This window comes from Atractosteus spatula, chromosome 9 (genome assembly GCF_055471065.1).
Source record: "Atractosteus spatula isolate fAtrSpa1 chromosome 9, fAtrSpa1.hap1, whole genome shotgun sequence".
Lineage (NCBI taxonomy): Eukaryota > Metazoa > Chordata > Actinopteri > Semionotiformes > Lepisosteidae > Atractosteus > Atractosteus spatula.
Genome location: NC_142714.1, coordinates 24,656,666 through 24,682,601, shown reverse-complemented (window position 1 = coordinate 24,682,601; position 25,936 = coordinate 24,656,666). Strand labels below are relative to the sequence as shown.

Genomic DNA, 25,936 nt, shown 5'->3' with positions numbered 1-25,936 from the left:
CCTGGGGGGGCAATTTGTTTAACAGCAGCAGTGCTGGTGTACAGAGGGACAGAAAAAAAAACATGACAACAACAATGATATGCCTACATGCTTGCATAGAAAATCAAGTGTTAATTAAGAATATGGTTACAGGTATGGCTAAGTACTTTATTCTATTGGTTTTGGAGTTGGGGAGTCGGTATCTGCGCTCTGATGGAAGTAATTGGAACTCATCAAACAAGGGGTGTGAAGGATCCTTACAGATGGATTTTGCTTTCCACAAAGCACATGAATGATACATGTGGAGAGGGCTGGAAGATCAGCACCAATGCCCTTCTGTCATATTTTCACAAGACTGCTCAGTTTGTTCTTGGCTATTTGTGAGAGCTACTGTATGCATTGCTGTATAATACTCTTCTGATGAATTTTACTTGTTTAAGGGAGGGGAACAGTAGTGGGTTGTTCTGATGATAGGGGATTTAGAATATACATGCTATGTCAGGAACCAAATGTCCGCAACCAAAACCCAAGTCTACTGTAATTGAAAGAAGGAAATATGTTTATAAAATAAGGATTAGTGGTATTGTTACTAATATATGGCTCTATGCATGACAATTTTATCAAGGGCAAATACTTATACAATTGGATAATAATTGTTTCATTATGTATGGACTGAAGTTAATTAAACCATGAGATTAGCTTGCTGTGTCAGAGTCCTGTCCAACTGGTGGAGGGAACAGCAGAAATAAAATGGCTTGAAATCACACAACAAACAATGACAACATACATAATCATGAATACGTACAAAGGGAACGGTGTCTGAGATGTCATCCACTTGGAACTTGCCCTCTGAACTCTTGGCTTTGTCTGGACCATCCATCTGCTGGGAGAGCACAGGGTCAGCTCAGCCCAAGGACTTTACCTCAGGATACAAGACAAGGCACCACATTTTGCCAGGTTCACTTTACTGGCACAGATATCAGCAAGTACAGAATGATGAGGAGTGACACATCTCTCAAAACACAAAAAAGAAGAGTTACACAAATATATCATGAGCAAAGTGGGCAACACAGATGGCAAAAAACAATTTCATACCAGTTCATTTTGAAATTGTCAATAATTTCTTTCATGTCACAACAATAGGTCTTGTACTACACTGGCCACATGGTGAAACTGGGAATGGGTACACAAGCACATCCAGCCAGCTCACGCATCAAGCCATTTGGCATTTGACACAATTTAAGACACTGATTTTTGACTCAGTGCCTTACAGGAGGGATGACACCAACTGAAGCAGTGGCATTCTCTCTGAATGTCGTACTCCCTCAAGACAAACTACTAGAAGATGCATCTGGGCAACCAATGTTTCTACTTCTCCACCTATCAGTCAATCTGTTACCATGACAAAGCAAAGTGGCAGGAAATCAGTCCCACCTGTCTGTTTTTAAATCAGTACCTTGTTTCTAAAGATATTAAACACCTGATTTCCCATTCATCTCCGCTCAGTCTTAGACAGTCCTTCCCCTAGTTTTAGCTTTCGCTTTGGATTTTCCCCTGTGCTTTGTTTGTTTTTCTGGTTTAGATCTATAGAGCTCTGTTCTCAAAGCAAAGGCCTATCCTGGTTTAATCACTTGCACCTTGATAAAAAAAAACCTAGAAATAAAATGAAATCCATATTTTTCTCTGTTTTCTTTGAACTGAAGCCTGTTCAGGTCCACACTTTAAAATACAATGTGGGAACTATTATTTTTTAATTTCTTGTTTGCTACCTGTACTTTATGTCTTTCACTGGCCTTGTAGTTGAAACACCCTCTTTAAAACTTATTGTGCAAGATTAGAGGCAGAGAACCTATGGACATAAGCACACACAAAAATCAATTAAACTATTCTGAAAATGACTTATAGTATTCAATTCTTTCCACTGACATTCCTTTTCAGCTAGTTTACAAAGGACTTGAGACTGAGGGAGGTGTAACAGGAGAACACCATCTTAAAGAAACAAATGACTCCCAATTATCTGAAAACCCGTCTAAGTTACTTTCCAAATTTAAGGTCTTATTTCAGACAATTCTTGCAAGCATCTTAGCTGTCTAGGTTCATACAGTATATGCAAAATGAAGTACAAGTCTAGGTACTACTTATTTAAGCCTGGCTGCATTATTTGTGGGCTATAAACTGGATTCCCTGAACAGACAAAAACAATTTGCTGAGCATTATTGGCATTGGGTTAGCTTGAGTTTAGAAAGAAGACCTTCAATCTCTGAGCTGGGATTACAGTGTGTAGGGCTAACTGTTTAACATCAGGTAATAAAAAATGATAGAAAACTAATAGGTAATCGTGTCATTTTTTGGCTAGCATTTCGTTAAAGTCCCCGTTTTGAAGACTGGTTTCTGGTTTAAAAAGAGCACAGCAAAGATCAAGAACATCTACCTTCACACTACATTTGCTACAAAAAAAATTGAGTATCTTGAAGTATCATCCTGGAGCTCAAAAACGATTGTAAATGTGACAGAGACTCACCGGGCTGGGCGGCTCACGGTGGCTACGACTGCTGTGGATGCTGCCGATCTCCGTCTGAGAGCTGGAGTGGGAGAGCCCTTCGAAATATGGCCTGCAACACAGGGCACAGCCTTCTCACCACAAGAACCCACCCTCTACCATGAAGAAAATGGGCTTGATGGCAAAAAAAATTTTTTCACATCTCTTAAGAGTATTCAAAGTCCCTGTGCCAGAGCATTTGGTGCTGCATGAATCACTCAGAGAAGTGCTTATGACCGTGTGTGTAAGTCCAGCATCTCAGCATCCTACAGAGAGGATTTCTGAGTGTTCGATATCTAGTGTTATAACAGGCTTCAATCTCTACTCTCAGGTTCAGCTAAGCCAATTCTGTTATCCTCTGTTATTACACATCTGATTGTGTTCAGTGTAAGGAAACCTGGGATGTCATAGCAGTTCTGAAATAGTCTCATTTTCCAATAACTTCTTTTACTGGATTTGAAATACATTAGGGTCTCAACATTCACAAGGGTTTGGTGAAGCAAATAGCCAAATTTGTATATAAAGTATAATCAAGTCCATGCCATACCATCACATTACAGTATTATACTGTATTAATAGTACACTGTATTACAGTATATTGTATGTATGGTTAAACGACTTAAGTAACCCTATGATAATTAAAGTGCTAAGGCACTGGCCTGAAGTTAATTTAAACAATATTGATCAACTAAAAGAAACAACAGTAATCACAAAAGTATGATAATCCGCTTAAATAAACAACATGAATCCCTCCTCTGCATCCAGCCTGCACTTTCTTTTCCTACATCCATGATTATTATGCCGCACCGTAATGAAACTGACAATAAAACTGTCAGTGAGCCTATAAAGTTGTCTTCAGCCTGTCATTCCCCCCCACACTGCTGACAAGAACTTGGAGCGTTCCTTATAATATAAAAACAAGACCACGCTGAGATGCGGATGCTGGGTAGCGAGTACTTGGGCAGGCAGCAGGGAGAAGCTCACTCAAGAGCTAGGTTGATTTGTCCCATGATCCCAGTCTGTTGTGCCACTTACAGGAAAGTTGCGGTAAACAACCTTCATTTTGGTTTCATCACATTTTGCTCTGCTGTTATTCAAGAGTTTGTCGGCCTGACCGAATCGTGAATAAGCAAATTCATGAGCGTTAAACTTGCAGTTGTTCGGACCCTACTGTATTTGTAAAGTTTATGACCTTTAATACAAAAACTTAATTACATTATTAGTGTCTCAAAAACAGCAAGTGTGTTAACTCTACAATTGAATGCTGTCCAGAGTCTAGCCCCACCTGGCATCCTGTGTTTATTGGATAGGCTTAACATTGCAAAGGTCTTATTAGAGTTCTTTGAAGATGCAAAAGCAGAACTGAATAAAAGTAGGGCATATTTAGATTATCAGGAAGTTTTGAATACAGTTGCACAAAGACTGGATTCCTGTCACCTTTGATTTAAGAATTAAAATATTGCATGTATTTGAATTGAGAAATGGTTTATGCATAGACAAATAAAGAGTACAGAGTACATGAGGGAATGGTCCAATATTGGAGTAACACAGGGCTCTGTATTAGGACTCTTCCAGTCACATTTTTTAATCTTTGTATTTTTTTGTATATTTTCCAATCTCACAAATTCCTCTGGTCTGTAAGAAGTCCTAGACCATGTCTTTTAAATAAGATTTATAGCTCTTAAGCTGACACAGAATGCTGTGAAAAATACCTTGCCTTGTCACAAAGGAGTCTACATCTTTGCGCCTGAGTTTTTGTGCACTGTACATATCTTGACATAACATTCCTAATGAAGGAGAGTTTTACGTGGCCATACAAAAACTATATAAATATATAAATATGATGACAAATACAGAGCCATCACAAAAACAAGCAAAAAGACTTGTTTTATGCTGATGCATCATTTTCTTCCACAAGCCAATGTAGAGAAGCAGTAAAAAGGCAGACAGAATAATAGAAAATACAGTTAATAAAATTCAAATCATTATCTACAATGTCCTAGTAAAACCTCATTCAGATTACCATGAACAAATCTGGTCACAATGTTAAAAAAAAAGATATTGCTGCTTTGGAATTAGACCATTGAAGAACAAGAACCCAGATACTTTCCTGGGTTTAAAGGAATGATCTACACTAAGTGGTAAAAAAAAACTAAATCTAAGTCTTGAAAAAAAGAGAACCACGAGGGGTTCTAATTCAAGTATTCAAAATTCTCAAAGGCATTGAAAAAGCCATCTAGTGGACTTAAAAATTAACACTGAAAAAACACACCAGAGGGCATAAGTGGAAACTACAGAAAAGTGCATTTAAAACTGCGAACAGGAGGCGCTTGGTTTCTTTCAAGAATTGGATGAATCGGTTCCTCAAATCAAGTACTAGGAGCCAAACAGGCTAAATGGGGTAAATAGTCTCAGCTAGTTTGTAGCCTCTTGAACATACTTTCATTACACAGCTAATAAACAGACCACCTTCCGCCAGCAAGTTGGGGTGACGTACACACAGGCAAATGTAGTAGCATTGCGTCTCACTTGAGCTTGGGTTTGGGGGTGCTCAGCACACTGTCATCGTCATCCAGCTCGGGGCCACTGTCACTGGGGTTCTCAAACTCCAGACTCTCCAGGTCCTCCTCAACCTCTGGAGGGGGTTCTGCCGGGTCCTGCTCCGAATCCAGCACCTAGACAGCCACACACACAGGCACACAGGGGTAAGTGTGATATGTGCAGCTCTGCCTGCCCTGTTCCCAGCATGCACAAAGCCACTCCCTAGACCTGAGGTTTTCAACCTGTGGGGCGGGGGGTGCGAGCACTTGTCAGGGGCGCACAAGATTACCAGACATTTTGGCGCAAACACGCAAGTAAATTGAAAAAGAATAAAAGAACTGCAGTGAACATGTTGTTTCAGTCGTTAACAGCAATTCATTATTCATCCACTAGAGGTGGGTATTGCAATCTGGCTAATGTCCCTGCCTAAGCAGGCTACTTGCCGTCTATTCTCGTTGGCGAAGGCTACAGCAGAGTTGAGACTTAGCGTTATACCATTACAAACTTAAAAATGGACCAGTGGCTTATTGCTAAAGTTAACAATAGCGGTGAACTTGAAACTGTTGAACTATGTGACATAATCAGAGAAGACAGGGGTGTTTTTTGAGGAGGAATCCACAACCGACCCCATCAATGTCATTGAGCCATCCACATAAAGGGCAGAGCTATGCTCAGAACTGAGAAACCTGGGTAAAACTAAAAGCCCTTGTGCAACAAAATGACAGAAATATGATGAAAGGTACATAAATTATGGATTCACGTGTATCATACTCAATGATGAACCACGTCCACAACGTGTTTTATGTTCTGAGGTACTTGCAAACGACAGCTTGAAACACGAAGCACCCCTCATACAAAGATAATATGGTTGACTTTTTCCGACATAAAGAATCAGAGTTGACCAGCCAAAAACTAACAATGACAAAACAGACCACATTGACAGCCAAAGCCCTGACTGCCACATTTGGAGTGACATATTTGATTGCCAAAGCTAAAAAGCCTCATACGATTGGCGAGACTCTTATTCACCCAGCAGCATTGGTTATTTGTCGAACTATGCACAGAGAGAAGTTAGCTAGCGATATTGAGCAGATTCCACTCTCTGATAATACGATCAGCCGCCATATCAGTGAGATGGCAATTTCAACAAATAGAGAGAATTAAGGGTGGGAGGAAGTTTTCATTGCAATTGGATGAGATGACGGACATCTCGAATGCTGTGCAACTACTTGCATTCGTTCACTAATGCTATGAGGGAAAAATGCTTGAGGATTTGTTGTTTTGCTATGCACTTGAAGGAATGTGCAGAGAGGGATATTTTTGATCAATAGCAAATTTGATGAAGAGGGTCTATGCTGGAATAATTGCATCAGTGTGTGCACAGATGGAGCAGGTGCCATGGCGGGGAAAAATAAAGGACTTAAAGCAATGGTTCATGATATAGCCCCGCATGTTCGCTACCACCCATTGCATGATTCACCGGGAGGCCCTTGCAGCAAAAGTGCTCCCTTCGGAGTTGAACAGTGTGCTGCAGACAGGAACACAAATTGTATATTTCATGAAGACCCGTCTGGTAAAGTCAAGACTGTTTGCCATGTTGTGCAAAGAAATGGGGTCAGAACACGAATCATTACTCCTACATACTCCTACACACGGAGGTGAGATGGCTTTCGAGAGGAAAAGTGCTTCAGCGGATATTTTCATTGCGAGATGAACTACGCATTTTTCTGCTTGATTGTGCATCTCCCTATACACAATATTTTACCGACCCGAAGTGGCTTGAACATCTTGCATACCGGTCGGACATTTTTGATAGACTTAGTACTGTTAATATGTCACTTCAGGGCCCCAATTCAAATGTACTGACAGTGACTGACTAGATCGAGGCGTTCGTGAGGAAACTGGAGCAATGGAGAACACAGGTTGAGGAGGAGGAGGAATTTATAATGGAAACTGAACTTAGCTTGGACGCTATGAAAGAGGAAATCGGTCGTCATCTGCAAGCCCTTTCTGAACATTTCAGGAAATATTTTCCTGAGCAACAGAGTCGGGACCAGACTGGGTTCATAACCCTTTCATTACCAATGCAGGGTGTCAGCTGTCATCAGACCAACAGGATACCTTTCTGGAACTTTCAAGTGACCACACACTGAAAGCAGTCTTCAATTCGACCCCACTTGCGGAGTTTTGGCTGTTAGCCGAGGCAGAGTACCCCAAACTGTCAAGACTCGCAATTGATGTACTTTTGCCTTTTTCCTCGACTTGGCTCTGCGAAACAACGTTTTCTGTCCTTACTTATATTAAAAACCAATGCCGCTCACGATTAATGACAGTGGAGGATGATTTACGACTAGCAGTGTCTGGAATTAAACCATGAATCCACATGTTGTGCTCTCAGAAACAGGCTCAACCATCACACTGAATAAGGTCAGTCGTAAGCTATGTATCCTCCTTTGAAAGTAAATTAATGAAAGACGATGAAATGCATGTATGTATACACAATGTCAGTTATATTGCGTGAGTGGGTGTGACGAGGGTGTTCGCATTGTTTTCTTAATGGGTTTTGGGTTGGGGGGCGCAAGTTCAAACTTAGACAAACGGGGGGGCCCATGTCAAAAAAGGTTGAAAACCCCGGCCCTAGATAGTTGATCACTCCGCCATGTCAAAATACTGTATAGATATCAGAGGGGAGTGACATCACTTCTTTAACTGGCTCAGTGCAGGTCTCCCCTTCTAAATTCCCCGTACTCTCCTCCACAGAAAACTCAGTGACTGACTGAGAAATCTGATTCATGTCACTAGTGTGATGCATACAGTTCTACTAGGTTCTGAAGGGATTTGATCCTAGATAATTTCAGACATACAGACATTACTCCACCGCGCCAAAAATACCAGTGATCTGACGCTGCAGAACTTTCATTGACTAGGTTATTGAGCCCTGTTATATTAAGGCAAGACCTTTGTAGTTCTAAATTATTTCACAACAGGCATCATTTTATAATTTAAAATTGCGACAAGGCTGTCTCTCATTTTTCGAATTCCATTGCAGTCTCTTTCCAGTTTCCTATACAATCCATTTACTGTCCTTTTTCAAAACTATGCTGATGAGAATAGTTAAATTTGCAGATTTCACTTTTTTCCCAGTAATCTGCAAATAATAAGAAGCATGTTTTTCCGGAAGAAAAAACATTAAAATATCGCCGTCTGAAAACAGCCCTCTTTTTTTCAAGTGCAATGAAAAGAGGCATTAAAATTTTAATATAATAAAACTTGATGAGGCATCCAATGCATTTTTAAGACACTTATAAAAATGCATTACATCATTAGTTCCTGCTGAAAATTCAAGACAAATGCTTACTTTTCTTTTCCAAAATCTGCCAGAACTGCCCAGTTCTAAATACTAGTTTCCTATTCTTTCACTAGCTCTAGTCAAAGATTGGTAAGCTAAAACAAAATTACTTACTTTACCTGGTTAATGAACAATGATAATCGAAGACAATCAAAGCTATCTCTCTCTTGTAATTGTTTACAGATAATTGCTTAGAAGTAATGGATTAACAGCACAAGTCAGTCTAAGAACTGCAAGCCATGTCTTAACTGATACTGGGTACTATAGGTCTTGACTGATAGTATCAGGGTCACAAAATAAAAGTCAATTTAAAACATCTGGACAACACGTACCTCATCAGACACTCTGAACCTCTTCAACAGAGCTACCACTCGCTGCTTAAAATTTTGTTGCTGAAAAACAAGTTTTGGTTGAATTGTATTTTTGTGTACATATTGGATCACAATGCATTAGTTTGGTCAGGAGACAACTTCACACACTATATCATGTACACCAGATTTGGTTTTCAGTTAGCTAACCAATTCTCTCCCCTGCATAACGAATAAACATTACAGGGCAAGATGGCAAAACAAGATGCATCACTGCTTCAACCCAATTCTAAGTCCTTTCTTTTTTGAAAACACAATTTAAGAACACCGTAAAATCTAAAATGCAAAATGCTCCTTTCAAAGTGTTTAGGAATTACAGAACAAGCTACACTGTTATGTTGTCAAAGATTATATGAATTCATTACTAGCAACCAAATGAGCTAGATAGGCAGAAGGCCTCTCATTTGTAACTTTTCTGATGTTGTAATACTTCCAGATACCACCAGATGACTCTGTTATCTAAAAAGTGATCTCAGATGAAAAGACTGGTAGTGTTCCTTGAATATCTGTTATTTAGTCTGTCTGTGGCAGGCACAACAAGCATATGGCATTTCCTCCACTGAGCACTGAGTTCTGGATTAAGCTTGAAACACAACCTAGATTGTAATCTATCAGTCTGTTCTGTGAAAATGCAGTGCATTTAAAAGAAGGAAAATTTTCTGGCATCTCAGCATTAGCACTGATCTCAGAGTAACAACAAACTGTAGTGGAAGTTCGGCTTGGACATTTTATGGTTTTAAAAAATGTTATTGTGTAAAACACTTTGGGATACACATACAGTACCTACTTGGCTTTGTTCAAAAAGTGCCACTTCAAATCTTGGGATAGGAGTATATAATAAAAATTGTTTCATGTTCCCAGTATATTCACTCTATCTCTTTCCTACCCTGGTGATGGAAGTGGTCCGCACTATAGATCGCCTCTGCTTCTTGGGTTTCCTCACATCATACTCATCATCATCGAGATCCTGCAAAAACACAAAATGTCTAAAGCAATTAGAAAATCTGCACAAATTGGTAATCCAGTCACCAAATAAATTATAAAGGTGGCTGATCCTAGAGACAAGAAAGACCCAGGCAGAAAAACCCAGTGGGCGTTGGACTCCGCCAAGATCTCTCCCATTCGTGATCTTCATGGACAGGATATTGTGGCACCGCTGAGGTCTGGGAACCTTAGGATTGCATCTTTGCTGTATGTGAATGATGATGTCCTCTTTGCATCATCTGACTGTGATGTGGGAGGAGCACTGGAGAGGTTTGCAGATGAGTGTGAAGCAGTTGGGATGAGTGTAAATTGGGATGATATGTAACCATATGAGGTTACAGTTCTCCCTCAGAAAAGAGTGGATTGCTCACTCCAGGTTAGGGGGGGAACAGCTGCCCCAAGTGGAGGAATTTAAGTACCCTGGAGTCTTGTTTGAGTAAGGTTAGAGGCAATTGAGAGATTGACCGGCAGATCGGTGAAGTAGCTGCAGTAATGAGAACTCTGTACCAAACTGAATCAGACTGCAGGTACAAGCAGAGGAAATGAGGTTCTCTGCAGGGCTGCTGGGCTTACTCTCCATGGAAGGGTGAGCAGCTCTGTAATCCAGGAGGAACTTGGAGTAGAATTGCTGCTCCTCTGGAGGAGTACTGGGCACGTACCAGTGGACAGAGATGCAGGGACAGATATAGGACACGCAGGAGGGATTATATCTCTCAGCTGGCCTGGGAGTCCCTCAGGAGGAGCTGGAGACTGTTGCTAGGAAAAGGGAAGTCAGATCTGCCCTGCTCAGCCACTTACCACTGCAACCCTCACCAGGATTAAAAGATCAGAAAATGATATGGTAACATTTTCTTACTTAAGGGAAGAGAAATAACAGGAAGAATTGCTGTCAGATATTATTATTGTCAGTATTACCGCAGCCAGCTTCATAATTCTGGACTGATATTGGATATTAAAAGATATAGCAGTTTGCAAAAAAAATTGATTCTTTGTTGAAACATTGTTTCTATGTTTAACAGGACAGGTATCCCACAATTCTTAAAATTCTCCAGACAGAATTAAGAAACCACATCATCTAAAAATAAGTATAAAGTCATGCAAGTCAATCAAAAGCAAATTATGAAACTGGGAACTGTATTTCTAATTAGAATTCTAATTTACAATTCTAAGTGAGTTTCTGAAGTGGAATATGATTACTTTTTTCAGCGGCAAGTAGATGGCTTTATAAATAAGTTATGAAGTGTTTGAGGAACCACTCTTCTGCACAATGTGATTTTTTTTCACTGATGTATTTGTTAGCATTATCTAATTTTATCGGCATCTTGAACTGTTCTTGATTTGCCTTTCTCCAAAGTCCATATCAGCAGCAATAGAAGAAATTAAAAAATGATGTGCACCACATCAGTGTTTCTAAAGCCCACTTTTAATAAAAGTGATGTTTGGAATCCATATTTCCTGCCTCCCCAATGAACATTTAAGCCAAATATTTTGTATCCAGTCCTACCAAATTAACATATTAAAAAGAAAATCAAAATGACACCAAGGATGGCCTATTTCATAAAGACAACCAAAAAACAGGAACTGTAGAGACTAAAAACAAAACATTTTCAATTGCTATTGTTTTTTGTTTTCACTTGCACAAGGATTTCATTGGAAAAACTAAGGTTTTATGTTTTGTTAATCATTACAAGAAGATATTTGTTGAAAGTACTTCCTTAGTATTTTTAGGTTTCAAAAGTTATAGTATTTTGAAATCCTGACAGTGTGTTTTTTATTCATTCAAGCCAAGAGTCACTGTTAGGCCTTCAATGCAGAGAAAATGGAATCAGATTAATTCTCATCCTCATTTACGCTAAACATAAATTCCATATAACTAAATGGTTTTATAGTTTAAAACAGATAGCAATCCATATTCTGTCATTGGAGGAGTGATAACAGACATTCACTATCATGGAATGATTCAGGAATGGTCCCAATTTTGAAAATTTGTGACCAAATCATTCTAGCACCAGATTTACAGAACAGGGCAAAAATAAAGAGTAGACTGCAAAGCAGTTTCTAAACTCGGTTACAGGTCTCTAATTTTAGAAATGTTATACAAACTATGGCACTAAAAGATAAGAAAGATTACAAACAAGAGGAGGCCATTCAGCCCATCTAGGCTTTTGGGTAGTTAGTGGCTGATTGATCTGAGGATCTCATCCAGCTGTTTTTTGAAAGAAGCCAGAACAACATGGCTGGGCAACTTGTTCCACATTCTCACAAGCCTCTGGGAAAGTACCTCCAGTTCTCATTTTTAAATGCACTCTTATGTAGTAGGAACCATAAGGCCTTGTTTGAAGATATCAGGTCCTTTTGCCACCTAGGTTTTATTTTTGCCTCTTGAGAAAATGTTGTGTCTTTGAAGCTAAGAAATAAGGCAGCATTTTTCATAGTTGATGTGTCCCTCAGATATGAAAGAATAATCAACGTGTGCATTAGAAGTACTGAACTCATCCATTGCAAGGCATATGTAAGGCAAATGTGTGTAGGGAAAATGCATTGTTCTAATCTAATGAATGAATTCTCTTGCACCTATTAAATCATGAAAACCAAATAACCATATCAGCCTTTCTCAAAGATAAAGTAGAGGCCGATGAGGCAATTATAAGTCGTTGGGAGTTCTAGTCTCACAGCACATTATGTAGTAAACTTTGAATGGGCTAGATTTCATTCTTATTTTTTTTCACTAAAAGGCCGACAACACTGCTGCAGGCTTACAGTAGGTCTGCCCATGGAGTTCTGTTGCCTAGCAACACGCAAGGGCTGCTGCTGCCACTACACAAAGGATGAAAATAGAAATTATTCACTACATACAATGAGCATCCATCAAAACATCCATAAAAACATCTTGTCTTAATTTTTCTTGGGTTAACAGCACACAAGTTCATATTTGACAGCTGTCTGTCTAAGAAGAACTGCTCTGTAGTATAAAAGTTTAAATATTAACACTATATTTTATTTATATTCAGTAGGTTTAATGTGTGTTTGTAATGACAAAAGTATACAAATGTCCGAAGCCCACAGCACAAAACAGTCTGACCCTCAGGACCACTTTCACAATACAATGCAGAGGGTACTTTGTCACAGAACATTGTATAGCCGGAAGAAGGACTGTTAGGTGAGGGGGTGTTAAACATCAGACTAGGTTGGGAAGTTTTGATAAGAATTGTAACTAAATGGAATCTAGTAATTAACTAGAAAAAGCAGAATAGGATTATAACACTAACAAGACAAAACAAAGGCCATCAATGATTTTTAACATTTTATGACACATTGCTCTATAACCCATTAAAACCTTCAGAACTGTGGCTCCAAGAACTTTTTTTATATCTTGGTCTTCAGAAGCCACATTTCTACTGTAGGTCTGTTTAAACCTCCAGCTGCACAGGGTCTGAGGAATGGGGTTAAACTGGAACAATTGAACTTCAACTGGACAGATTAAGAACATAATTTTAAAAAACAGAAGTAGGCCATTCCACCCATTTAAGCTTGAACAGCTCATTGATCCAATGTTCTCAATCCAGCTGCTGAGAGAGGCCAGGGTATCAGTATTGGCTTTAAGAACCTGGGTGTTAATGCCTGGGTGGCTTGCTCCAGGTGCCCACAACACTTTTACTTAACTCATTTCCTTCAGTCAAAACCTGCTGAGGATTTAAAAAGAATAAGGGATCTTATTATTTAAAAATTAAAAAGAATAAGGGATCTTTTTATCATACACTATTTTGTTTTAATGGAATATTGCACAGATTCTCCCCAGTGAAGAATCCCCTGAGCTCAGCTCTCCCAGTTCAAACCACAAGACGGAAAAAAGCCTCAGTCCTACCTGCCCCTGCACGGCGTCGTCACTGGCATCCTGCTCCGAGGAGAAGCTCTCATACTCTTCCTCAGAGTAATTGTCTAGAAACAATTCAAACATCACCTAGTCAGGCAGAAGAAATTCATTTAAAAAAAGTCTCCAGCAAGCTGCTTTCCCTCAAAACCTGCTTGCACCTCACTGCAGGGAAATATAAACCCTCTGAGCTGTCAGTCATCGTTCCAACTCAGAGATATTCCTCACTGGTACTTCCATCCAATTTCTAACCACTTCATCCATTTCAAGGTCACGGGGAGCCAGTTCACAGTCCATCGCAAGGAACACACAAGCATAGGCACGCACATGCTCACACCAGGGGCAATTTTCCCAGAAGCTAATTAACCTACCAGCATGTTTTTGGACTGTGGGTGGAAACTGGAGCATCCAGAGGAAACCCACACAAACACAGGGAAAACATACAAACTCCATCCAGCCGGTTTCCCAGGTCCAGAACTGAAACTAGGGCCCCATCGGCACAAGGCAGTAATGCTGACCACTCTGTCACCGCAGTGTCCTTGTTGTTTCCAATGGATATTTAATAAAGAGATTTATTGGACATTTTTGTCTTTAATAAATACTCAAGCATTGAAAAGCTTCAGTGCTTTTAGCATTTCTACTAAAAAAGGACTTTAATTCTGTAGAATAAGAAAGACATGTGTCTCTACACAAAAGGAAATTAATGGAGATTAAAGAATTGAAAATTCTTGTTTCAAATATAAAAACAACTGCAGGTTAATCCATGAAAAGGAAATGCAGTGAGTGAAGTTCAACTGAAAATATTTGCTTTTCTCCAGAGAGAAAGGAACAGAGCAATTAAAACGTGAAAGATTCTTAGGTCTGGAATCCAAACCTTCATAGCCGGAACACGAATTAAAAAGGGAGATTTAGAAAAAAAGAGTGTATATTTTCAAAGGCAACTACTGAGCTAGATCTCCTGCATACCCACACTGATCAATATTTAAATGAACTCCTGAGTCTTAAATCTCAAGTTGCATCACTCTGGCTTTCCTACATTCACCCTATAGTTTGATTGGCAGCTGGAATGAGGTGTTGGTGAAAAATGCTTGCCACATCCCACCGTAGTCCTGGAGTACTGGAGAGCCCTTGGTCCAGTTAGTACAAGGGTCTCCAACTCTGGTCCAGGAGATCCCTGGAGAGTTAATACAAGAGTCTCCAAGCGCTCTCCTGGAGAGCCCCGATCTAGTTAATCTCATAGGTCTCCTCTTTTTAAATACATATATTTAACTTGTACTTTAAATCACCTGGTAAATTGTTTTACATCTTTAGAAAGTAGCAATTTAATGGTGACCTGCAGAAATGCGGCTCTACAGGGTTGCAATATACTGAGAATAACATTTTAAGTTTACAGCACTTTAGAATATTTGGCAATGAAAAACATTAAGGATCCAAATAATTATTTTTATTAAATGACTGTCTCATGTGGGCAATATTTCATGCCAAAAGAATAATCATAGTAGTTCTGGGAATGTTTTCTAAGAATTTGCTTTCTGTGGACTCTTTAGGCCTCTGTACTGATACATTGTGGCTGTTTTTACTTTTCCCCCGGCCTGCTCCAGGCGCCATACCTGTGGACTTGATTTTCTGTCCGCTCTGCAGTGAGCCGTCCTCGTGGTCGATGGGCTGGCTGGACAGGGAGAAGATCCAGATCTCAGCCACCTTGGCGGCCGTGTCCTTCAGGTTGCTGCAGAGTGGGAGAACCTGGCCTCCTTCTGTGGGGTGCTGCATCACCTGGGCAGACAGAACGCAGGCCTACAGCAAGCACACCAGGGGGCTAATGCTTGTGAGGTCTGGGCCCGTAACTGTGCAGCTATAATCATCACTGCTTTCTCTTGCTGCCCAGCTGTTCTCATCTATGTTACATGGTCAATTTACTTAAATTACGTAAACAATGAAAAACAAGACCAAGGGACAGATGTAGTAAACTTTATTCCTGCTGGCAAAGGACTTAAAAACTTCATCTTTTTCAAGACCCTGTATTTGATCTTAAATAACCCTGAATTATGTATTCCCTTTACTGCTGTAGTGTTCTTTTCCTGTAAAAAATCAAAAGATGGACCAAACCCTATTCTCAGTTTAAAAGAGATCTGATCTACGTTTCTTGTTTATTTAAATATTCATTTACCAGATGTACATTTACTGCAAGAAGAGCAACCCTTCTATCACCTAAAAGACACAAAACTAAATTCAGTCAATGTCCTCACCAATGCACAACAGAATCAATGCATTTTCAAGATGTGTACACATTACACATGCAGAAATTCACCAACACAGTCGTCTTCACTCCAGGTGGTGTAAAATGCTTAATCAGGAGCCTTGTGTAAAACAGATTTCTACCCAAGGTCCTTCCTACAGCAAGACTTTGTGACTATGTAGCCAGCCTGAAGCCCACTTGACCGCCAAAGTCAATACAATTGGATTTTCATTGACATGCTAGAATATAATACTATGCAGATGTAGACACCACGCTGGAAGCAAACAGTTTCTCCCCACCAGCTGACTCACCTGGATGGGAGTCAACCTTGAACTTTAAAAACTAGCACAGCTTAATGTTATTAAAGAGGTCCTCCCCCAAAAACTTAATTCCAACATAAAGTTACAGTAGGATTCTCTCGCTCCCACTTCTTGTCAGACGGTACACAGGGACAGGTTTGGCATTGGACAAACAAAAACTGAACTGCGCGCCGCTTCGACAAACACCATCAGCTGTCTATCTCTCCTTTGAGTTACGAATCCTCTGCTGTTGTATTCAGCAATCAATCAAGAATTAACTTACCTTAAATAAGTTTTGATCATTTCATTCATATAAGTAAAAGTATTTACTTATCTTTGAGTATCCAGATCTTCAGCAGTTGTATGAGACAGACTAATGAGTTGTTATAATCAGTGTTTAATCATGACTGCATCTCTTGTTAATCTTAATATTTTGATAACCCTCAAGTAAATGATCAGCCATTTTTTTCTAGGCAGATTGTTTCAAATAATATTACATTTGTTAGGTTTCTAAGTATGTTGCTTGTATCAATAAACATTGTGTATAAGCAGACTTCTTATTGTTCTGTTGATTGATTTCTAATTGCCAATAAAAGCTTAAGCAATTTACTATTACAATTAATAAATTGTTCCAGTAAATTCACACAGCCCTACAGTACTGTGTACAATACCACAATAATGAAAAAGAAACATTATCTAGCAGAAAAGTAAGCTAAACAACACCCAACATCTTTGCTTTTCCAGATTTGTCCTGATGCAACTGATTCCAGGACATCAGTTGAAATGAGTGACAACACTCAGCCAGGTTCTCTTACGAGGTAGAAACAAAACATGACAAGGTAAAAAATAAAAAAAACTTGTGGGACTTTTGACAGACACAATGGCCTCTTCCCAGAACAAAGACGGATGCTGCGTTAGAGTATGGCAGAAAGTGTGAACTGAGACATTTAGACCTCTTGGAAAACCAGAAGAGAGTTGGATTAGTAGGATTTTAAGGATTCTATCACACATTCAGACCAGCTGATGAAAACACAAAAATCTGCAATCCCCATCAATGCCTTTGCACCCATTATCTGCAACATCAAACATAAAGAATACCAACTTCAGACTTTCTATACAGCTCAAGAAATGAATAGCCCATGGGCAACATTGTGACTGAGATCACTTTGTCTAAATCTGCTTGTGGATTACTGATGATAGACCACAATGTGGTTTGATGGCACCTGCTGTCAGCTGTCTAACCCAGCCCCACTCCATGACAAGATAATATCCAACTACTCACTCATGCCTACAGAAGAGTAGCGTTCACTAGACAGAAAAATTTTAACCATAATACAAAATTTGTGGTGTGACAGTACTCGCACATCAGCACCAGACGTGAAGAAGTGATTTCTCACTTCTCCACCTTATCCGTTGTGCAGTGAGGCTGCTGGCACAGAATAGCTACTATGTGTCACCCAGATGAGGTCTATATGTCAGTGATAGATGATTACTCACCTCCAATATACTGTATAAAGCACTTTTAGATCAATAAATGCTACACAAAGGGCAATGAATTAGCATACTAAAATGGAAGCAGGCATAACACACATAAACCCTGGAAACAGGGTTCTGATTCATACATAAAAGAAATCTAATACACTACTTTTGTTATTTTCTACACCACCTTTTCTGAATATTGCTGTTTTTCATCAAGGTCGAATTGGTTAATTTTAACCCCTATTGTTTGGGTCTCTCTTGATTATCTTGGGATGATCACAAACCAGATGAACCAGTGTCTTAGCACAGCAGGTAGGTCAGTAAAAGAGCTTTCCTTCATTTAGAAAATCCATACAATAAAGTAATAAGGTTTTAATCTGTTGCCTGCTACTCCTTCTCAGACAGAAGCACCATGCACAGCTGGTGCATCACCATTGAGGTGCCATGTACTGTAGGCATTCATATACTGTATCAACTGGACAACACAAATCTCAAAATGTCATGGTGACAGTTCTGCCACCAATCTCCCTGCCAATCTCATTTGTCTTCCAGAAAGTGACATATATGAGGGGCATTTCACCTAACAGGCCATTGTGTTTTAGGATTTACGGAGCCTTCTTCAGGAACAGGAATAGCATTCTCCACCATATAAGTATACAGTAGGTGGTGTAAAATTTATCCCATTGAAATAACTTTTACAATGCACTGAATTTGGCTGACTTGTATCTTCCCAATTTCTACCCCCATGAAAGTCATAACACGGCTTGTTAAATCCCAATCCTAGGGTACAAAAATGCAACAGTGCCCTTACCTCTGCCATGTTGATGGAGCCCAGAGCCAGTGTCTTGTAGCCAAGGATTGTGCGGTTTTTGTACCTCTTGCGGCGCTGAAGCATGATCTGGAGTTTGTTGCCCTCGCGTTTCAGGAAGTGTGGGTACTGTGAAGGTCCAAACACAGACACACCATTTCCAGCTCAAGCTCAGCGACGTTGCTTTTAATTCATTCCCATCTGGCTGTCTGCCTCCTAACAACATGCTCTCATGACGAAAAGAAAGTGAAACTGTTCTCTTTTTTTCAGGCTCTGAATTTAATGAAGCTTTGATGCTGTTGCATGAGAAAGAGGGCAATCAATTTACATCTTAACAAGGTCCCTGTGCAGGTTTTAAAGCATCTGTGAACTGAGTACATTATAATCAGTCCATTCCCCTGTTGGTCAAATGTGCAAATGTATTTATTACTGCTCTTTTAAACAGGATTTTTAAATTCCTGCATTGATTTATGTAATTATTTTTGCCGGTTAAGGTCAGCGGAAAGATCTTAGAACTTTTATTTCTGCTCTTTTTTCTACTACCTTTAATAAGAAATATAATTGGCTTTGTTACTACAAATTAAAGGTTGACATATGTCAGCACGACCTAAAGAGAAAACCTGAAACACTATTTCCATCTTCCTCAACTTAGACCTCATACTGTGTGCGACATTATTTTAATATCAGTGGTAAAAATTACAGAAAGGTTAAATTATGTCATTTTAGTTTACAAAGAAATAAAAAAGGGGGCTATTGGAGGTCAAATGAACTAATCGGCTTTTTTCCACTTTCCTCTTTAGACAACCAGCATACAAAATGGGAAGAACTCTGTATCATCTCAGCCCATCTCTGTATTTAAATGCATTGGACTGTATTTTCTTCAAAGAATGTTTGATGTTCCTGAACATCTGTGCAAAACCCCCAAGGACTTTAGTAATTTATTTTTTTAAAGACAATGGAGTAAGAAACTGGCACAAAATTTACCTGCAGTGAGAACGTCAGAGCCAGGTCAGTCTCTACAACACCATTAGGAGGCAGCACAATCTCATGAGACCTTAAGACTCTCTTGGATCCCTGTTTAGGAAGCAAAAAGTTTCAAATGCAGTAATGCAGTACAGTTGACTGTGTGACCTCACCACTGAACTGCACAGTATGTAGAAGATAAGGAGATGTCCAAAAGAGATGGGCACTTAGGCTAGAGCCATGGAATTTTCAACTGAGTTCCAAATAAGTGGTAGTAAAACTGAACCTGGAGATCTCAGGGAAAACAGGAGGAGTGACAATAGCCCTCAAAACTGACATAATAACCTTTTCAACCCACTCCAATCTGGTTTCCAACAACTTCACAGCACAGAAACGGCTCTGGTCAAAGTCGCTAACTAATAGCATTTGATTCTGGTTCTCTTTCTAATTCCATTCTTCTTGAACTTGTACTGCTTTTTGAGTTTCCAATGGTGCTCTGCATGGTTAGGCACCTCAGTACCTGTCTAAGCTACTATCATCCTTCCCACCTTGCAACCTTCACTTCTGGTTTCCTGTCTGTCCCCCAAGACTGTCTACACTCTATGGGTGATAGGGCCTTCTCCTGTTATGCTCCAAAGTTCTGGAACTCTATCCTTAACGATATCAGAGAGTCACCTTTTCTAAACTCCTTCAAATCTAGACTCAAAACCTTCTTCTTTAGAAGAGCATTTACTTAACTAGTTCTGTTCTTTACCCCTCTGTTCCTACTGTATTCAGTACCCCCATCTACTGTCTCCTCTTATTGTGTATTCTCATTGTGCATGTGTTGTACTTTTTTATTGTTGTTGTTATTGTGTAAAGTGCTTTGAGAAGCCACCTTTAAAGGTGCTATATAAAATAAAGTTTATTATTATTATTATTATAGAAAAACTGTCCCCACCTGGGAAGGAAATTGATGATAATAATCCCAAACCTGGCTCTGAAGGGCCACACTTCTGTTGGTTCTTGTTTCACCCAAGCTCAAAGTTACACAATTGTACACTTAATAAAAGGATTAGTTTAAACTGTTTGACTGTTGTCAGCTCTAAGACGTGTAAGAGGTTGCTTTTAACTGTTGCGTTTCACAATTAACATAAAATCCCAAATCTTGAGTAGAAAAAAACCACACATTAAGACAATTAGATAATCAGCAGGATTAAAAACAAACAGGTGTGTGGTTCTCTGGGACCAGCACTGTGAATCCCTGCGCTTTCCTACAGGCTGAGACAGTGCAGAGACCTTAGACAAGCCATAACTGCATTTTTGGTATACATTTCCTTAAGAGCAAAATTATGACACACAAATGAAATGGATTTGTTGTATAATCCACTCCTAACCAATAACAACCTCTAGTGCATCTGTCAGTTATCAAAAAGCAGTTTATTCCTGGTGAGTTTAATGGCCACTCCATGGCCACGGCAATACTAGATTTACAAGGTGCAACGTGAGACCCTACAACCCACAGAAAGCTAAACCATCACAGGGAGCACAGATGTGCACACAGGGAGAATTCAGGGACACCAATTCATAATTGTCCGGAAGGTGAAAGAAAACTGGAGCACCCAGCAAACACCCACAGAAAAACAAATATTGAAGAACGCACAAACGTCTCAAGTGAAGGTGCAGAACCCAGGCCACAAGAGATATGAAGCAGTGGCTCTACTGACCATGTCTTGATACTTCTAAATCGATACATCTGACACACTGACATTGAGTGAGCAGTCTTTACATGTTACAAGTCAATGTGGACAAACAGCTACTGTATAAAATGCTAGGCAGTGCATGAAACATTATATGCTTTTGTTTTCACTCCAGTGTCAACTGAAATAAAATTTTATTCCCAAACCATTACTTCTGAAGCAATTTTGTAGTTATCAAAACCCACTACATAATCAAACCTTGTATTTTTTTCACATTTTATTGTGCTACAATACAGAATCCCATTGTATTTTTACTGGGATTTTTAGTCAATTACAGACATAAAACACACTATAGTATCAATGTGAAAACAAAATTCTACAGATCCTCCTAAAATAAAAGTATAAAACATTAAATAACTGATTGCATAAGTATTCACTTATTACCTTGAGTCGATATTTGGAAGAGGGAAATTCACACATTCGCACATTCTGACAACTACATCACATGAACATTTAAAAACCAGTGCCATTTCTCTTAGCAAGTAAGAACTATTGATAGGACATGCACAAGGTATTCGGGCTAGAAATCGCTCATTTGAAAAGGGATTTGCATAAGCTCTATTGGATACACATACATAAATGGGAACTACTGTACTTAAAGATGCATCACTATTCCTTAGACACATTAACCTTCCACTATCTAACCCACTAGTTTCTATGGAATATATTCAATCCATGATTATTTTGTTTTATTTTGCTGAAGAGTACTGTGAAGAATAATACGTTCCTGTGAACTAAGCAGTGTTCTGTATGGGGAAACCTACCACCACCAAAATATGAACTGCTAAATGTGCACAAGGCTGAAGAGTGAAATCGGTCTTTTGTAAAATTAGGCTTATGGAATGGTTTACGGAAATGAACTCTTCTGCAACTCAAAGCCTGGTACCCACCAGAGCTTATGTGACGTATATCAGGGCATTGATCAGATACTACCCAGATCTTGCGGTTTGGAATCTGCTATCTACTGGCAGATCACACTGCTAGGCAGTTGCTCTAGCATTGTCTGTAGATTGCTAGCTGTATGGCAGTATAACATGCAGTTATCTATGTGGGATATGCCTCAGGGGTCTTTAATTTTTAAATGGCCAGACATTATGTGCAAACCTTTAGAAAATAAAAAGTCTTAAGACTAACATGTTTTGCCAAATGTCTTCTGAGGACAAATGTCTAAGCGCATCACAGTTTCCGATAGTAAAGCTGATACAGGAGTCCATGCCAGGACCTCAGCTTGTGCATTCCACTCATCTCGCCTGTGACTGCCATCGCCCTGGCCTTGTGAAACTAAACCCAGCAGCCATCACCATTAGTATCGGGGCTTCTAAGCTTTTTTCTGAGGACCACTGAGCTGTAAACTAGAAAACTTTCTGTGTAAATGTGATTTTAAAACTTGCAATAAATTCAAAGCATAGGAAGAAATTAATCTCTGCAATAAGATCATCCTCTTATGAATGTAGCGTGCAAGGGTGAAAGGTCTCTGCAGTGGAGACAGGGGAGGGGTGGAGGAGATTTTGGCGTACCTGGATTTTGACAGCAATGACCACCGAAATCAGCTCCTTGTCCAGCTCCTTCATGACCACCAGCTTCTTCAATGTCAGGCTACACAACCTGTGGACACAGAAAAAAGCCTTAAGGTAAGAGATGTAGGTTTTCAGTCAATTCGAGGTAGCAGCAAAAAAAACCTTACAATTCACTTAGTGCTGCTACATGTGCCACATTTGCAACAGAAAAAGCTTAATGCAATTTGAATTGTGTGGGAGTTGCCTGGTCCAGTGGAGAAAATGAGCTCATTAGCTAGGAGGCTCCAGATTCATACACCCCAGATCTGCCACGTAATCACTGGGATGTCACCCAGAGCAAATGAGTCGTCTTTGTGTTCCATCAAGCAAAAATGACAACCTGATCATTAAAGATTTCAGGGCACTGTTTGTGAGAGGAGGAGAATTATCCCTGGTGTCCAGGCTAAATTCCCCTTTTCACTCGCACAGTCTGGCCTCATTTACATTTCTTCCTCAACTCAACTGGAGAGAGAGCTGCACCTGAGCTGCAGCACAGTGGGGCTACTGGCCCATGACAGCTGCTGCTGTCACCTAGGTGGGGGCTCAAGAAAGCTGTGCCCTCCAATATGTAAAGCGCTTAGGATCCTTTAAAAGTTCTACACTAATACAAAGAATTCTTTTGACTAGAAGCATTAGATGAAACATACCATTCACTACAGGTCATGTTGAATAACTGTGTCTGATATATTAAACTTGTTTCAGCAGTTGCTGTAGCATTGGAATTGCATTGGAAAGACAGGGGCTGGCAGGGAAACACCTGAGCATGAATCAGGGAATGAAAACACTATAAATTACATGATACGGGTTCCCGGATTTGATTTCTACCCCCCTGTGAGTCCCCAGTAACATATGCTAATTTCTTGATCTTTTTTCTTTGCAGCTATTAAATTCTAGCCGTTGTATAACAAATACTGTGCAAAATAATTCTGTACAGAAGAGGCTATTCAGCCATCTAGCACCTTTGGCAATTGATCCCAGGATCTTACCCAGCAATTTCTTGAAAAAAGCCAGTGTATAAGCTTCAAAGACATGGCTATGCAGTTTGTTCCACACTCCTACATTACTTTGAGTAAAGAAGTGCCACCAGCTCTTGGTTTCAAATGCACTTTTACATAGTGAATTTGAAACCAAGAGCTGGTGGCACTTCTTTACTTTTTTTTTCCCCACTTATATCCTCTGCATTATGTTTCACTGTCCATTCTGGAAAAAAAATCATTGAGTTGACTTTGTTAATACCTTTGAGGAATTGGAATTTGAATATCTGTACCAAATCAAGTATTTGAGAAGTCCTGTTGGGCCTTCTCTGCTGAAGAGCAAAAGGGTTCAGCTCCTCTAGCCTGTCAGTGCAGGAGATTCCTTTAAGCTCCAGAATGGAGCTGGTTGCTGTTCTCTAGACTGATTCCCGAGCATCAATATCATGGTCAGCAAGAGTGTACACATTATTCTGAGTGGGGCCTTACTACAGTGTTTTCACCTACTGGTAGCCAGACTTCCTATTTTGTGAAAGCAGGGCATAGGAAACTGCAACAGTCACTGAAAAGGCATACAGTAGATATGTAAACTAAACTGTTTAAAAATAGAGATAATGTTTCCCCTTGCAGGAAGAAGATAAAACTGAGTTTCGTTTTTAAATGTTGCCCATTTTCCAGTTAATCACAGCCTGAACTCAGAGAATTTTACTGAGAGCTGATCACATGCGGCATGGAGGAAGCTCGTGCAAATATTGTGGGATGTAAGATTCTAGTACTTATACAAAATGCTGCATATGAACAACGCACTGGCCCTTTCCAGCACATTTTTTTATTTGTACACGAATGTTAATATATTATGTGAAGTCAATGAGGGCACAAGTTGTGGAACAAGAAGTCACTTAAGATTAGGTGAAATATTGGGAAAATAGGTAATAGGCAATACCTACAAATAGGTAAAATATAGAGATGTCTTTAACTAATGAAGTTTGTCATCATATTAAATTACACTTGGAAAAAAAAAAGATTAATACGTGTTAAAAAGCATTTTCTATCGATACTCTGTCCCTAGTTTGCCTGAAGGGGGAAAAACTCCATATGCCCGTCAATGCATTCATACATTACCATAAGGTTATTCTCTGGTTAGTGTAGTCACACTTAGCACTCCAGATCTCCATGTCCCAGTCACAGAGAGCGCAAAGTGGGGCTGCAATATGGACTAGATGCCAGTCCATCATAGAGTACACACACACACAAGCACAGTAACTATTTGAACAATTTATAGAAACCAGTTAGCCAAAGTAGCATATGTTTGAAAGGTGAGAGGAAACCAGAGCAACTGGAGAAAACCTATGCAGACGTGGGGTCGATCGTGTAAACTCCACACAGAAGTTACCCCAAGCCTGGAATTCCTCCCAAAATCCTAATTCTGCCCACCTCCTACACGCACACACGCACGCACGCATCACCTTTCTGTCAACGGAGAACAAGTGTAGGACCAGAGAGGAGCCATGACACAGGTAACCAGATAACAATACTTCAGAGTGAACAACTTTCCAAACATTTTGCACACTAACCAATATCAGAATAAACAATGTTCACCTCACTTAAGCTATAAACCTAAATAATACTTAGTCCATGTGACTTTCCCTATGGCAGTGAAAATTTTACACTGAATCATGCTGATACCAAGCTGACTCATGACTTACTGACAAGGCCAGATACCATGGCCTTATCCAGAAGTTTGTGACAACAGAGAAATGCACCACCCCAGGGAAAATCCTCTGACAAAAACATACAGGGCATGAATATATCAGAGGAAGAGACGCTGCACTGAATTATAAAACAGTGACTGAAAAAAAGCCTAGACTTTACAAATTTAAAAGAACCTGATTGAAGACATTAAAACAGTTTTTCTCATATAGTTTAGGAGGATCTTTTCAACCACACTATAGTAGCAGCCCAGATTCGGTTAGTCTGAATTCGGCACCTCTCCAGAGATGCAAATTCAAAAAGATAATTCTTGCAGAAAAGGAACAATTCATTGAGCACAAAGGCTTTGAATCTCCCACAAAGATGGAGGAATTAGAGCGAACCCTGCCAATGAGAGGGAAGAGAAGGAGTGCTTTTTAAAGCCAGCCCAGGCAAGGGAAGTAGCAAACTGGCTATTGAAGCACTACCCTCTTTAACAGCTTCAGTTCCTAATGTAGCCCGATGCTTACCAAGGTTGCCGAGCTAAATCCTTTTTTGGAGAGGT

At 39.7% G+C, this 25,936-nt stretch overlaps 1 protein-coding gene across 5 annotated transcripts in view; it reads right to left on the bottom strand.

Moving 5' to 3' along the window:
- pacs2 (phosphofurin acidic cluster sorting protein 2) overlaps positions 1-25,936 on the bottom strand; it is a 131,608-nt gene that overhangs the window by 28,875 nt on the left and 76,797 nt on the right. For 2 of the 5 annotated variants that reach the window (XM_088925178.1, XM_088925180.1), the window contains exons 2-11: positions 22,673-22,760; positions 19,438-19,527; positions 18,457-18,582; positions 15,242-15,404; positions 13,626-13,699; positions 9,663-9,743; positions 8,741-8,800; positions 5,048-5,193; positions 2,501-2,591; positions 785-862 (exon numbers count right to left, since the gene is read on the bottom strand). In XM_088925178.1, coding sequence (XP_088781304.1) covers positions 785-862; positions 2,501-2,591; positions 5,048-5,193; positions 8,741-8,800; positions 9,663-9,743; positions 13,626-13,699; positions 15,242-15,404; positions 18,457-18,582; positions 19,438-19,527; positions 22,673-22,760 — 997 coding nt within the window. The remainder of the gene's footprint in view (positions 1-784; positions 863-2,500; positions 2,592-5,047; positions 5,194-8,740; positions 8,801-9,662; positions 9,744-13,625; positions 13,700-15,241; positions 15,405-18,456; positions 18,583-19,437; positions 19,528-22,672; positions 22,761-25,936) is intronic. The other 3 variants (XM_088925179.1, XM_088925181.1, XM_088925182.1) reach the window with 2 other exon arrangements.